Source organism: Prenolepis imparis, unplaced genomic scaffold (assembly GCF_030444845.1).
Source record: "Prenolepis imparis isolate NDT839.2.m4 unplaced genomic scaffold, iyPreImpa1.0 SCAF_1, whole genome shotgun sequence".
NCBI classification, from domain to species: Eukaryota; Metazoa; Arthropoda; class Insecta; order Hymenoptera; family Formicidae; genus Prenolepis; species Prenolepis imparis.
This window is the reverse complement of record NW_028141159.1, coordinates 19,872,188-19,887,951: the sequence shown is the minus strand read 5'-3', so window position 1 is coordinate 19,887,951 and position 15,764 is coordinate 19,872,188. Positions and strand designations below refer to the sequence as shown.

Sequence of the window (15,764 nt, the reverse complement as noted above, 5' to 3'; positions counted from 1 at the left end):
ATCAGTGTTTTTTATATTTTTTTCATTTTATAACGTAAAATTATACTTTATAAAGCTGCAAAATTTTTATATTATGTACAATTAAAAAGTAATCTCTCTCTTTCGAAAAGTATGTATTATTGCGACGAACAAAGCATCGCTGAAAAATAAAAAATGTACTACAAATGTTTACGTGATTCAGTAATCGACTGTGTTGCGATGGCAGTAGGTTTGAACTGATAATGCCCGTTCACTTTGTGCTTTTGTGATGACAATTACAAAGTTATTACGCGTAACGCATCCCACGTAATAATCGCCTTCGGCCTTTTCAACCAGGCAATTGCATTCTACTTTCTCGTATATTCTCTCTATTCAATTTCGGGGCGAATCGCGTAGGATGGCAGTGGGCGGAGAGAGGAAAAGGTTGTATATGTGTATGTACATATATACTAAACAAGGTTGCATATATACGTGCTGGTAGTAATTGTAGAACGAAGTGGACTCGGAATGAATATGCAAACAACAATATGCAAACATCACAATTCGAGCACGAGGAGAAAACAGAAAGGAATAAAAGGGGATGTCAGAGAAAAGAAAGCTGGAAGACGGAAAGAAAACAATGTGGGATCCAGCTAAAAACACGCTAAGAGCAGCGGTGGAGGAATAATCCTCGTTTATCTATGAATACAACTCGTTTCGATGTAAAATCTACCCTCGAGGAAATTTGTATTGTTGTGTCATAAATGGTAGCGCAGTAGGTGTGAAAAATATGGAAATACAAAATCGCCTTTTGTTTCGATTAATTTTGATTATACATTTAATTCGTTATTTCTGAATGAGAACTTTAATACTCGTATAATATTTATCGCAATATAGGAATTTATCAAATTAATTAAAATTGTTAATTTAAATAATTTTTATCGATCTGATGCTAATCGGATTTTAATCACGTCATAATATTATTTTGTTGTTTTAAAGATACTTTAGTACATTAATGAAAATGCAGAGATATAGTGCGCGAGTAGTAAAGCTCGATGCCTGCTCGGACAAGTGGCCTATGCCTGTATACAGTCAGCCGCGAATGAATTTGCATACTCGTTCGAACTACATATGTATTGTAATACATTCCGTGACCGGATTCAAACCTGCAGTCCGGTTTTTACTCAATATTGTCACTCGCGCGTGGCCTTTGTGCGAAAATTGCAATTCAAGCTTTCGGTTATTTTACACTCTTTTTCGTTCTCCCTCGGGGTATTTCTAAATCAGTGCACAGCGGAATGTTTGCATTACTGAAATAAAAAATCAACAAATAAATATCGGATATTCGAGTTATTTTTAATCCTTACAAGTTTATCTCGAATACATTTTTTTCAAGAAATACAAGAAATTTGTATTTTCTTAGTATATAGGACAACTACATGTCTTTTACGAAATTATATCGGGTGCGTATAATGTTTACAAATAGTTTTGTTATTTTTAGAAATAGGAAAGAAGGAAAAAATATCCTTCATTCAAAACATTTGAAGAAAGAAACTCCACATCTAAAATATATATATATATACAGTATTTTTACAAAAATTGCAAAAATGCCAAAAGATTACAGAAATGAATTAATTATTATTCTTGTGAAATAACTATTTCCAAGAGACATTTGTGTTGAATAAATCGATTAAGTTTTTATATAAATTTTTATAATATAGGAAAAGAAAAAGAGTCGAGCCTCTTAAACGTTCATAAAAGTTTGTTAAGCCAACAAAGTGGCCAGAAGTAAATGAAAAGGACTCGAGCGCATTTTTAAGATCTGGCGCGATGCCAGGCTTATGTGACGAAGCGGCACAAAAACACTTTTATCTCGGTGCAGAAAATTTGCTGAGAAGGAGAGAGACGAGAGAAATAAGGGATGATGCTAAAGGAAAGACAAAGAAATAAATAAAATGACGTTTATTTATATGTTAGCGTGGATACTTGTGAATATAGTTCTCATCTCATTCGCATTCAAGTAACACGCATCTTCTATTACATATATATTATATATATAATATGGTACATGCTTATGCGACATGATGAATGAAGATAGATGATTGACTCGATTAATAAGATAAGAAAAGTCATTAGATCCCTTAGAATTCTGTGAGGAATTTAATACCTCGTGGAGTAGATATGTGAAGAATTTGAAAATGAATTATGATATATTCTTCCAAAGGGCGTCGTTATATCCGAATTCATTGGGAACTTTTATGATGATCCTGCGCGGAGGAAGTCGCCGGTAAAGATGTGTGCGCGCTTTTTAATCTCCGGCCGTAATTCACATTAACTTTTCTTTATCCCTCCTCTCTCTCTCTCTCTCTCTCCGCCGACAGTCAATTGATGTTTTATTCTTATCGCTTCACGCAAAGCGTGTAATTAATAATCGCAACCGGGTACGCGTTTGCCCTTCGGCGAGCGGAGCGAACGATCCATCGCTCTTCATTAATCATCACCACGTTTACACGCCTGGCAGCCGCATCCGCGTGCTGTCTCCCATCCCTCTCTTCCTCTCTATTTTTCTCTCTTTTCTTTTCTCTTTTATATTTCTATGTAAATATAATTTGTGCGAGAGGGGGACGGCTGGGGGACGGCGATGGAGCGAAAGGTCGGTGGATGAAACAGGGTCACCATTGTCGACTGGTTAGCACTTTTTCGCGTGACAAAACGATTTTGCATTTCCTGCGGTCAACGCTCCTGTTCCGGCAGTGACAGTACAAAACGAGAGACGACAGGAGAGCGCGCGGGGCATTAAAAAAAAAAACAAAAAAAAACGACGGGCGTGAAATTTTCGATAGCGATGTATAAACGAGCGTCGAGGTCCGTGTTTCACGGGGTAACGCACGGGGATTTACATACTACATTTTCGATTACGGCGTTTAACTTTTTCGTTTGTCAGTCTTGGGAAAGATTTATCGCGCTCGCGTGATCGCTTCCGAAGGATCACGATTCCATTTTATCGGATATGTCATTCAGGATCCTTCTCGCGCACGTTGAAGGGAACGACCGCCTCGCCCGTCGTGGATTTCAATTCGTTTTTTGTGCGCAATTAAAAAACACGGCGCAGGCGGGCATTGTGCAAGTCTGATGGATTTTTAGCCGACATGTCTAGTCCGACGTGTTTAAATGCGCGACGTGGAGATAGACGAAATAAAATTTTGCGAATTCGTTATTAAAATATATTGCAATTTGCTTTCTCAAAAGGCACACAAATATTCTGCAAACGCGTATATAATTATATTTAAATCTCTCTAATTACTGAGAATTGCTGAGTAATTACTATATATTAAAAAATTATATTCCCTCCCATTTCATCTCTGTAAACAGCTGATTTTTTTATAGAAATTCTTATAATATCTCATTAGATCTCGTGATATTTTTGTCAGTGTATAAATTAGAATATTGTATTGCATTTCTTCTTGTCCTCTGCGGAGTTTCAGACAGTTATTAAAGTAATTTTCGCATCGGCGTCGGTGCTGACAGTGGAACCGATGATAAAGGTACAAAGTACGGAGCTACGTGCTTATGCAGTATCCAAGTAAACTGTAGCACCGATGCAAGCGAAGCGTCCTTTCGTCCGTACATGTATGTTCCTAATTTCGGAGGCGCGGCAAGTGTACATTTCAGTCTATGCTGGCCATTCACGATCATCTGTGAGCCTGCCGTTACCAAGTGTCGTCTCATACTAATCCGATTTCCCTGAATGTGTTCGGTGTCCGTAACAGATACAAACAATGGAGAATACCTCTGGAGGCGCATCGCGATAATGAAAGTGTTGCATTTACTGCTTGTAAAGAACCGGCAGAATGTGTGCATTTTAAGGCGACTATTGTATGACTACGTACTAACTTCACTTTGAAAGATTGAAGAATTAAAAAAAAAAAAAAGAAAACGATATACATTTCTTCAGAAAAGATTAGGATATCTTTCAGACGTCTTTGTTTATTAGCTTTATTGCATAGATTATTTTAATGTTTACAGCAGTAGTGTCTTAGTCTTGCATTTATTTTTTTTTTATGCAAGGAAATCTTATCGGTGTCTTAATTAGCGAGTTATTTAAGTTTCAAAAGTGAAAAGAAAGCTTAGCTTTCAATTAAATTGCGAATCGACTTTAACTTGAGAAAAATTTAATTAAAGCGCCGTAATTACTGAAATATTTAATTTTGAAATTTTAAACATTGCACACAGAGTTACATTAATACAACGTTGTAATTAAAATTTCATAAAGAAAGCTATTTTATTTTGACTTAACACAATGTCGTATATATTGTTTCAATTTTCTTGATACATTTTGTTTGTGATAAAAATAGATTTTTTTTTATGACAATTGTTACTATTGTTTTGTTCTAATACGCTCCTCTACACATTGACTTTTATGAGTGAAAAAAAAGATAAAAATAGACTCTCTAAAAAAATATTTACTCCATATCGAAAATAGATTAGCTCACATACATTTTTATACTTTTGAAACTCCAATTGTTCAATTTTGCTATCTTATTCAAGTCATTATTTTACATAACTAAACATTTTGAATAAATTTAATTGTTTTGTTAAACGTACATTTTACGTCATTATTTTAAATTCTCTAAAATTTTGATAAAGTTCTCAAGAAACATTCTACTCTCTTAAATGAAATCTTTTCTTAAATGAAAGTATATTATCACAGATAGCAATAGTTTTAATTATATATAAAATATAACAATACAAACTTAAAATCTCAGAGAAGATCTAGTTAGTGATAGTGGCTAATTCTTCAGTGAAATCTTATACTGCAATAATCAATAAAACCAAGATCGAGGATCAAAATGTGAATGTTTTCATTGAAGATCAATGAAATACTTACTGAAATCGGTGAAATCTTTTGTCATTTTAAATCAGTGACATTTATCAATAATATTTAAAAAGAAAACAATTGTCGATTGAACGATTTTTAGATATCGAAATGCTAAGGTCCATTTATAGTGAAAGATACCTCCACACACTAGCGGATTCTGACGTCGATAATGGGGGGGGGGGGTTTGCAAATTTATTTTATTTAATATTTTTGGTTTCATGATTAGCTTTTATTCCAGGATCAACGACGTCGATAGCTCTTTAATGTTTATTTTTCTTTATTTTTTTTTTTTTAAACAAATTCAGCAAAACTGTTTCTTTTAATTTGCGGGGGGGGATTAACCCCCCCCCCCAGGATCCGCCAGTGTATATATATATATATATTATATAGATATAAAGAATTTCTCGCCTAATTATTTTCATACAACGAAATGATCTCATCATTTCGTCCTATGTCTGACTTAATCTAAACTTAACTCCTTGAATGTGTAATGAGTATAATTTTCAGTGTATCTTATACATACATATTGTATATATTATATAGATATAAAGAATTTCGCCTAATTATTTTCGTGCAACGAAATTATCTCATCATTTCGTTCTATGTCTGACTTAATCTAGACTTAACTCCTTGAATGCGTAATGAGTATAATTTCCAGTGTATCTTATACTTATTTTATATATATATTTTTTATATATATATATTATATATATATATTATATATATATAAAAGTATAAGATATACACTGTAAATTATACTCATTACGCATTCAAGGAGTTAAGTGTAGATTAAGTCAGACATTGGACGAAATGATGAGATAATTTCGTTGCATGAAAATAATTAGGCAAAATTCTTTATATATATATATATAATATACACACACACATATATATATATATATATATATATATATATATATATATATATAAGTATAAGATACACTGTAAATTATACTCATTACGCATTCAAGGAGTTAAGTGTAGATTAAGTCAGACATAGGACGAAATGATGAGATAATTTCGTTGCACGAAAATAATTAGGCGAAATTCTTTATATCTATATAATACATACAATATGTATGTATAAGATACACTGTAAATTATACTCATTACGCATTCAAGGAGTTAGGTATAGATTAAGTCAGACATAGAACGAAATGATGTACCTCCACACATAAATTCGCATCTTATTGTCGCTTGTACTATTCGGGGAATCTCTGTCGACGACTAGTGAGAACTTAGATTGATTTCGAGGTGCTCTCATCGTTTCACCGAATTTGCCAAGTTACATTCGAGGTCCGTGGAATCTCTTGGTCGTGGGGGATTGAGAGAGCTCCTTGCGCATTACGGGAGTCTTATTAGCGAATCGCGGCGTAGAGTCGTAGAATTTAGGGCGCCTCTAGTCTTGCCAAGGTCTACACGATATATATCTCACTGATGGGACTTCGGGGAACAATTATTGTCGTCCTAGACCCTCCCGCTCTCATTCCGGCCGTCTCCACAATGAACTTATTGAAGGCTTTACTGCCGTTCGCTGGCGAACGAACTCGATTCGACGAGATGAGCGACGTGATTCACGATTTCCAGCGTGACGGAACGATACTTGAAACTAATGACTATAATATGTGGATCACGATAGCGATTTTGGCACATTTTCTCGATTTTGATCTTTCAATATAATGTCTTTGACTAAATATTAATTCAGTTATTTTTTCGTAAAATTAAAATTAAAGAATATAAATTATTTTAGTTGAATCGTTTTTTAAATACTTTGTTTAATGTTAATTAAAAAAGATTTATACACATGTGTACATACATATATTTTTAAAAAATGTGCAGTGTTTTTTAACGATTCAAGAGTATCACGTCACTCGAAAAAAAGTTGAAAAATTCAAGAAGCAAAACTAAAGTTTTATAAATACGATTATAAATGCTGTAGCGGTTAACTTATATTCGGCTCTTGTGTTAACCATGAATACGCGAGCGATACGATATTTTTGGAGGGAAAGACAATTCCTGGATATATTAATATACATCTATATATTTACTCAAGAGAGTGAAGCTGGTAAAAGCCTCGCGCATCGTAAATTGCTGGTTCTCGTAATTATTATTGCTAGCTAAACGTTCTCTATCCTGTAACCCGACGATTGTAGCGTTATTACGACGAGCTGTGTTAACAGTAACTACAGTATGCTCTAATAATCTTTGGTATTTCTGATATTGTCTAACGTGTTGATATCAAAGTACCAACGCAAGGTCTCTTCATTTTTCTTTGAATAGAAATTAACCTATAATTTTCATCTTCAGTAGATCATAATCTCAAACAGTACGGTCTACTGCAATAATTAGACGATCATGCGATAAATAATTATTGTATTAACTTACGTGCACTTGCAAGATTCTATGGATGCATCCCACCAAAATATTTCCTTTGTTGCATTATTCTCGCTCTTGTGAAGTTCTAATATATCCACGCAGATTAAAGCTTTGGTGTACCGACACAAAGTAAATTTAACCCGCATTTACGGCAAGCTGTACCGCGAAATTGGTATTAAATTACTGTAATTAATTGCCGCGAGTAAGCTACACCTTGGTCGTGTACGTCATTATTATATGTTTCTGTGCTGAGCGCATACGTATTCTGTAATTTATCGGCATATAAATTAACAATCTAAGGAAATTAAGGAAAAACAATGAGATGCATACCGAATTAATCTAAATCGCGACCTATTATTAATTAACACGATATAGTTAACAATGAAACTTATAAAAAAAAAAAAAAAACTGTGCATATGGCAAAGATTGATAAAATCTTTAACGAGATTTTTTTTAAACAGTTTATAAAATAAATTAATAAAAATAATGGAACACACTTTATCTAAGATATCTAAGATATATAATATATACATTAATTAATTACTAAGAATACTAAAAATGAAAAAGAAAAACAAAACAATTTATTCCGGTATCAATCTATTTAAATTGCGAACATTTTAAAAAAATAAAACTCGCGGAAACAATCTCTCTGTTTACATATAAAATCTATCGGTTGACAGTAGTCGGGAAAGTGAAAATCGATATAATAATTTTTTTTCATAACACGAAAAGACCGCGATGTATCTGTATTTTGTTATTTAAAAAAATGTCTTTGACATTGCATGGTTCTGAAATTGCTTTCAACCCCGAGTATCTTCATCCTTATTAACGACATGATACTTTGTTTAATGCTTACGATGGTGAAGGGAAAATGATATTTTTTACGATACTTGGCGCATAATGTTGCACTGGCTGCAGTATCTCAGCCGCATCCTCTCCTCTTTCTCTCTCTCTCCGCCCTCCACATTTTCTCCGTTCCATTATACGTGGACGCGAGTCATAATGTATTCGCTCGGTTTAAAGTGTTCATGGGCATTCGGTGCGCGCGAACGCGCACGAACGCCAAGACTGGATATAACCCGTTGCAGCATGTACTGCTGCCGCAAAATTGGTGTTAAATTACAATTATTAATTGCAGTAAACAAGCTACATCGCGCGCCACCCGTTTCACGTAGTCGCGTCATTTGCCTTTAATCCAACTATGCTGGCTATCCTCGCTTCGGGGGTTACATGCGAAAATTTTCAGGCAAAATGGGGCGGAAATTATTTTAAAGCGAGCTGGTAAAATTTTAGAGAAAAATCAGAGCATGTTTCGATGAACACATCTCGCAAGTTAATACACCGACTAACGCGTTTCCTCAGGACTTTTATAATCCCGGCATCTCTTAAAAGAATAGGTGATAATACGAATAGGATAAAAACAAATTTAAATATTCCAATTTGTAATTAATAAATAATTCACGTTTGTATACGTATCACTGAAAAATACACGTAAAATTACCTATTTTTAAAGATTTAATGCAACAAGTCGACGTGTTGGTTCAAAACTTAAAAAGTATATGCCTTATGTTTCTTTACTTTTATCTAAAAAAATAAAAATATTGGGAATGATAGGAAGGATTTATATAGTACATATTTGAATTAAAAAATTAATTGCATAATTGCAGGAATCATCATATTGATTATCCGTGTAGAATTATTTGCTGCTGTCCGATCCACGATTGCCTTTCCGCGAGTTTCTCCAATCGACCAACACTGTTTCTCGAAACATGACGAACGTTTTACCACGTATATGTTATTTCGCGATTGCTCCGCGCCAGCTATTTCATGTCGCGGATTCACGAGCATATTCCTAGCGGGGAATGCGCAAGGTTTATTGCGAACATATCGACGCGCGAGCAACGAAAAATGGGGTAGCAGCGTGTAAGCACGATAACGATTGCGTATCATGATCGGTAGCATTTCATTCCGATTCGATATAGCGCGTACAAGCTCGCTCGGTTGCTTGCAAATGCAACGTTATTACTGGCAGGTATTAACCGCCGCTCACCTACACATCATGAAGCGGATTTATTTGCGAGTGAGAGCATAGCGTTAACGTTTACGTTTCGATCCGATCGACGCTTATCCGTGCTCTATTGCATATCTATCCGTTTCTGAAGCGACCGCACAAACTCGCGCGGACTTCGGTCGATATGCAATGCAATGCGCGTAGTATGCGTAGAATAGACTGCGGAATTTTTCTCTCTCCCTCTCTCTCTCCTTTGAAGGATGAAAAACATCCGAAACGCTTTGAAATGATCTCGCATTTTCTGCGCATTCGCGCGTTGACAAATAAATCATTGAACGTGGTACTCTTTTTGATTTTATAAAGAACGAAATTTAGCACTCGGTCTCCTCTCTAATGAAAAAAAATTATACGCGCGCGAAAAACGCGTAGTGCGAAGATTTTCTTTTTTCTTTTCTACTTTGTTCTCTCTACTCATGAAACATGCATCGCTATTCCGTTTCGAATTTTAGCAATCTCGAGCTCTTAGCTGAAATCAATAGCGATGCGGAAATGATTTTATCACGATGTTCGTCGTCGTCGTCGTCTATTCCGGATTCTTTCCTTATATCGGCAATCTTGTACGGAATAGCATTTCTTCCCCTATGTATATTTGATGTGTCGCTGATGGAGTCCATTACACAACGAACAGACTCCGAACTCTCTTTTTCCGTTCCAGTTCCGAGATCGGTGTTACGGGAGCAATACGAAGGCGAGATCGAGCCGGATGAGTTGGAGCTGATGCACGAGTTCGAGGAGGGGTTCGATCGAGTGGACTTCAGGACCGAATTCAGCCCCAGTCCGAATCTCGAAGGACCGCAGCCGCAACCTCGGGACAATGTTTCCAGAAATCTTCCGACCGCCAGCTCGTCTCCGCCTCGTGCGCGGACCAACAACGACGGTGAGTACCGCCTAGCGGTTCATTTCCTCGTTATACTTGGCGGAAAATGCACGACATCGTGGCGAGGATGCATTTTAACTGCATGCAGCATGTATTTGCCACATTTTAATTATGTATGAGAACGAAAGGGAATAACAATGGGTCAGATATATTTTAAAGAATATAATATCCAAGTTGTACTTTGCATTGATATAAAAAAATTTTTAATTTTCCCTATACAAAGTTTTCCTGTCTACAATAAAATCTTTTCGTTTTTCTCAAAAATGAGAAAAATATGATTTATATTTTGTATAATAATTAGAACGAGAGGGATATATATGCATTTTTCTATATGTTTTTATAACGCAACAAGAGTTATCATTGCGCATTGAGTTTGCTACATTTTTTTAACAAGCAAACTCGCGCAAAAAAGTTTTTTCGTTTCGAAATATCTCCGAAGACATTTTAATATCTGAATGGCATGTGCGAAATATTTGCACGTTTCTTTCGCATGATTTGTATTTTTGTATGCTCGCTTTTGCATCGTTTACAAATACCGATCGACGTGCATACATACATCAGACATTAACAAGCGGAAGAGTTGCATTCAGGTAATATACGCGTGAGTGTATTAAAGGCGATTAGAGCTGACTTCTATGTCCAGATTATATGAAAATTTATTTCGGCAAGTCTCTCCGTTGCTCCGAAGCATATCCGAGCAGTTGATTAATTCTGCTCATTTATAAATAACCGCATAATTGTGTCGTAATTACATGCGAATGACGAGGTAAATTATTATTTCCATGATTAATTAATCTTGGCGCGAGAGCGTCGGGAGAGATTCACTTATACTGTATATATTTCCCTACGTCTACAACTGCGTTATCATGATATGCATAACGCATTTTTTTTCGGGATAAAATTATATTTTTATGGATCCGAAAGATGAAAGAGAAGGGGAAATAATGAAAGAGCAAAGCAAAAATAAATGTTTATCGCGCATCGTCCCAAAATAATACGTGCGTTTGTGTATGAATAATAATATAATTTTTAATAAGCTACAAATTAAATTTAAATGACCCTTTGACAATCGAAATTGCGAATGGAAATTTCAGAATTTTCTTGTTTTCTCCGTCGCATTAATTTTTCACCGCGTATAAAGGGATATATTAAAATCCATTTTCATGCTTCCGTTCTTTTCACGGCAGTTAAAAGACTATTGACGCATTGAAACATTTTTCTGGCTTTTTTATTTCTACTGTGTTGCGTGCTACATAATAAAAATGCGCAAGGCAAAGTATTCTTAGAATTGTATTTATCGTATTGAAAATATCCGAGTGTATGTAATTTTCTACCTTGAAATATAATGAAATTATTTACCAGTATGATGAAAAGTACGCCTGGAAAGAGATAAAAATGGCGACATTCAGTCGCTTTATATTCATTTCGCTCATGAGCACGTTTTCTCTTCTGGTTTTTATTTTGCGCATAAATAATTTCGTTCATTTTTACTTGTACATTTTTCAAAGCAACATATTATAAGATTTTTAAACAGAACAGCCGAGTTTTTGATATCCGAGTATCAATCGAGTCTACAAATTTGTTGACTCTTTACTGATGCTCTACAATTTAAGATATGATGCAATTCTGCGCATGTGGAAGGTTAAACATATGTGGAAGCAGCAAAACCGATATCAAAATGGTTCTTTGCTCGGCGAAAACAGATGTTATTAGCGTCGAATAAATGCAACGAATATATGTATTTTACGATCCTCTATTATCATCTCGCATTTCAATCCTATATATAATATTTTTGTTCGACATTTAAGCCCCGGCGTTCCAGTGATATAGCTCGACGTTCGATCCGTCATGTATGCCAGTGATGCGGCTCAGTATTTAGGCCAATGCACTTGAATGATTCATCTCGACATTTATAGTCGGATGCGCGCATCTCGAGACGCATTTAAACGTTTTAAACCTCTATTACAGCAGAGTTTTTCACTTTGTGTCTCACTCTCTCTTTCCCAACTTGGTAAAATATTATTATTTTACTGAATATAGAACTTCACCGCTAAGACCAACTGACTAATGGGATAAACCGACCGTTTCATCGGAGGGGTGAAGCCAACTCATTAAAGCACAGGCGGAATTAGGTGGGTCGATCGGTTCGGAAGTTTGGCTTCAAAGATCGCTTGACCGAGCACAGTTCTGTAATTGAATATGCATTCACTCGAACACTTCTTGCTGACACCTTTGCTTCGTGGCCCGTTGAATTATTTACTGTTGCCTTTGGCTATTCACTCCAATAATTTCCACAAAGTGACAAGCAACATACAGAAGTATATATTAGAATATAATAAAGAAAGACATATATAAAGATAAGTAAAGAGAAATCTAGAGAAAGAAAATATATAGTAATACATGAAACATCTATTATACCTACGTATATTCTTTTGAATTAAACATAAAATTCTCAACGTACAATTTTTTATATTTAATATAAACATGCGTGATGGATATATATATATATATATTATTTTCATCGCACATTAAAATTTATATATTTACTTGAAAAAAAAAAAAATTATTTATATTTTTAATATCCTTATCTGCTTATTTAAACGTCCAGCTAAAACAGAAATTCAAAAGAATAAAAATTCAAAAGATAAAAACCGATAATGCTAAATTGTTTCGAATGCAGATTAAATGTGACATATCGGTAATCCATTATATTCGATTGTAACAATATTCAGTGTAACATTCAATATGTGATGCAGTAATGAAATATATCTTGATGTATATACATAGTATATTATCTGCTATCTCATTGCGGCGAATATGCGGGTAAATGAGAAACTCAACCTCGAAGCAATAACGGGTTTTGGGTATTTATATTCCGCAGCCAATTCGAGACGCGCTGAAATATTAATTAACGGGGATAAAATTGGTAGAAGAAAAAGCTATAAACGAGCGAATACGATAGAATAAAAAATAAAAGAACTTTTATAGATTACATTTTAAATATATTATCAAGAGAGAAAGAGGTAGGGTGAGTGACTGTATTAATAAAATATTCTCTTTTAGCTGCTAAAAAGAGTTGCTGCAGATTTAAAGTTCTCTCCCGTATAATCTTTTTTTATAATACATCCATACTCCATATATAGTCATAGCTCATAGTTATTAATTTTATATAAATATCCACCTTTGTCTAACATGTTGTTACTAACCCTTGAGTGTATATTTTTAATATCAGAAAATGCTGTAACACATGATTTAGCTCGAATGTTGCATTATATTGAAGAAGCGTAATTTTATATTGTCAAGTGTACCGTTATATAAAAACTCGCAGAATTTAAAACACAATTATAAGTGCAATTCTTCATCATAATTCATTTGAACGAAAAAGGGAAAGCATGTTTTCTCATCAGTTTTCGGGATTATTTCGAGTTCCATTTATACGTGACGCGGTCAGCAGCTTTAATGAGTTCGTCGACGAGGCGTATATAATGCGATGTACTAAGAGACCCTTCGTCTCTCTGTCATTGTTTCCGCGCGGTAATGACTGTGCTGCGTGTGCCGCTTTGATGCCTGTCTCATGTTATCGAAATTACGTTATCGTTCAATGAAATGAGCCCGCACGAACGGACTAATCGGAATCTTGCATTGGAAGAAAGTAAAAATGTCTGTTAGTGCATAAATTTTAATGGATATTGTATTTCATTCCAATTGTTTTTATATTTTACGTCTTGCGTAATAAATGCGTAATAAGTTCTATAGAATCCTTAAAAGTATTTTTTTCTTAAACCTCTAGGAACGTAACATCTGTTCTATTTTCGTAAATTTTTTTTCAATTTTTAATCAACGTGCCAAGAGTTAAGAGCTATTATCCACTAGTGAGTAAAAATTGCGCGACTTTCGACGATAACCAACTTTCTTATTAATTTTGATCGGCGTATAAAAATTCGAATAAGAGAAAATTGATTGTTAAAGTCAATTTAATTAATGAGGGAAGGTAGCTTAAGAGTATTTCGCGGATTATTTAGAAGATGAAATTTGTTCGAAATATATCACAAAGGATATATTACGAGGAGTTCTCATCAAACTCATCATCCGATCGAGACACGTGTCCATCGATTTTCATCTCCCTTGTTCCCAAGAGAATCATGGTTACGCGCAAACACAATCAGACAACGGGGGGACTATATATATACACACATTCGACGCTTAATTCGTTCATTTAATGTTTCCATTGACCTGTATAAATAAAAGAAAGAGGACGAAGCTCCTCATAAAAGAATAAGAGATAACGAAGGCGAAGGAGGGATATAAATATGTTATGTTAAAATTTATCCCATGCGTGAAATGGAGCATAATATAAACAGCATAAAAAAATCTGTATAAATTCTTTTAGTGAATATAGATGCATGAAGATACAAAAAACATTATAAGTATAATGCCCGCAATGACATTTTATGACATTTAGATAGACATTTAATTGGTATTACACGACTTTTTGTATTTTGCAGCTTGAGAAAAATATATATTATTTTATTTAATTATCTTTTGTTTACTTTTTTATTATTGCACAAAAAGTTTAGTTTAAAAATTTTATTAATTTTATTTCATTACAATCAAACGTTTTGAAACTAGATTATTCCATTTTTAGCAAGATAATTAAAACACATGTCATTTTTATTTTTAATTTTTAATATATTTTGCGTTTTATATATTAACTTTTTTGAGAAATGAAACGGATTATTTGGTTGGATTCGCGCACAACAGAAAGGTTAATTTGCAACCTTCATCTATTTGAGATATAACACGTGAGCGTTCACCAAATTTCAGCGATGCGAGGTTCCACTGAAATCGGCCGATTACGCAGAAGGTTTGCGCAGCAAGGCCTCTGAATAGAACACGCATCGCTATTGGAGCATATAATTCAAGCTTCTAATTAAAAGCGTTCACACCTGGCTTTCGGCTTTCTGGCTCTATCCCGAAACCGTATAATTTTCCTGACCGCGTATAAGCTAAAGGGCAATGTTCGTTAATCGGGTCTTGAATTCCAACCCCATTCGAGTGCAAAAGAAATCTCAACTTTATGACGGGAGCTTTATGTGTACGTTCCTGAAAACGATCACTGGTGCAGAAAGAGAAATGTCGACACATAGCTCGCCACCGAAAAGCAATATCCCCACGCATTCCCGGATGTTATCCAATTCTGTAAGGTCGCAACAATCTCTCTTTCGCCTTCGCCGTCTTCGTTTCCTATACGTAGTTCGTCTACTTTCCGAAAGAAACTTTCGCGTTATATTTTCGAGATCAATGAATAAATAGATTGTTCTATCTATCAGTCTCATACGGAAACTTCTTCATACTATGATTTATATGTACGATGCATGTTGATCCATTTCAATGTATCACCATTGCGACTTATCTTTAAAATATTCACAACTTGATTTAATGTCATTTAAAAATAACACACTCATTTATATATAAATTTTTTTGATTGACATTAACTACTAACTTTCTTAATGTGAAAAGAAATTTTTAAAAGCGATCAAAAATTTTAGAATAAAATATATTTTCCCATTCGAAATATATCAAACCTTCTTGGCATGTTTGTT

The 15,764-nt window shown here is 34.6% G+C and overlaps 1 protein-coding gene across 7 annotated transcripts in view; it reads left to right on the top strand.

Moving 5' to 3' along the window:
- The window catches only part of LOC145935406 (uncharacterized), a 344,338-nt gene that overhangs the window by 310,573 nt on the left and 18,001 nt on the right, over positions 1–15,764 (top strand). For all 7 annotated transcript variants that reach the window (XM_083036756.1, XM_083036783.1, XM_083036739.1 and 4 more), the window contains one exon: positions 9,940–10,161. In XM_083036756.1, the coding sequence (XP_082892882.1) occupies positions 9,940–10,161 (222 nt within the window). The remainder of the gene's footprint in view (positions 1–9,939; positions 10,162–15,764) is intronic.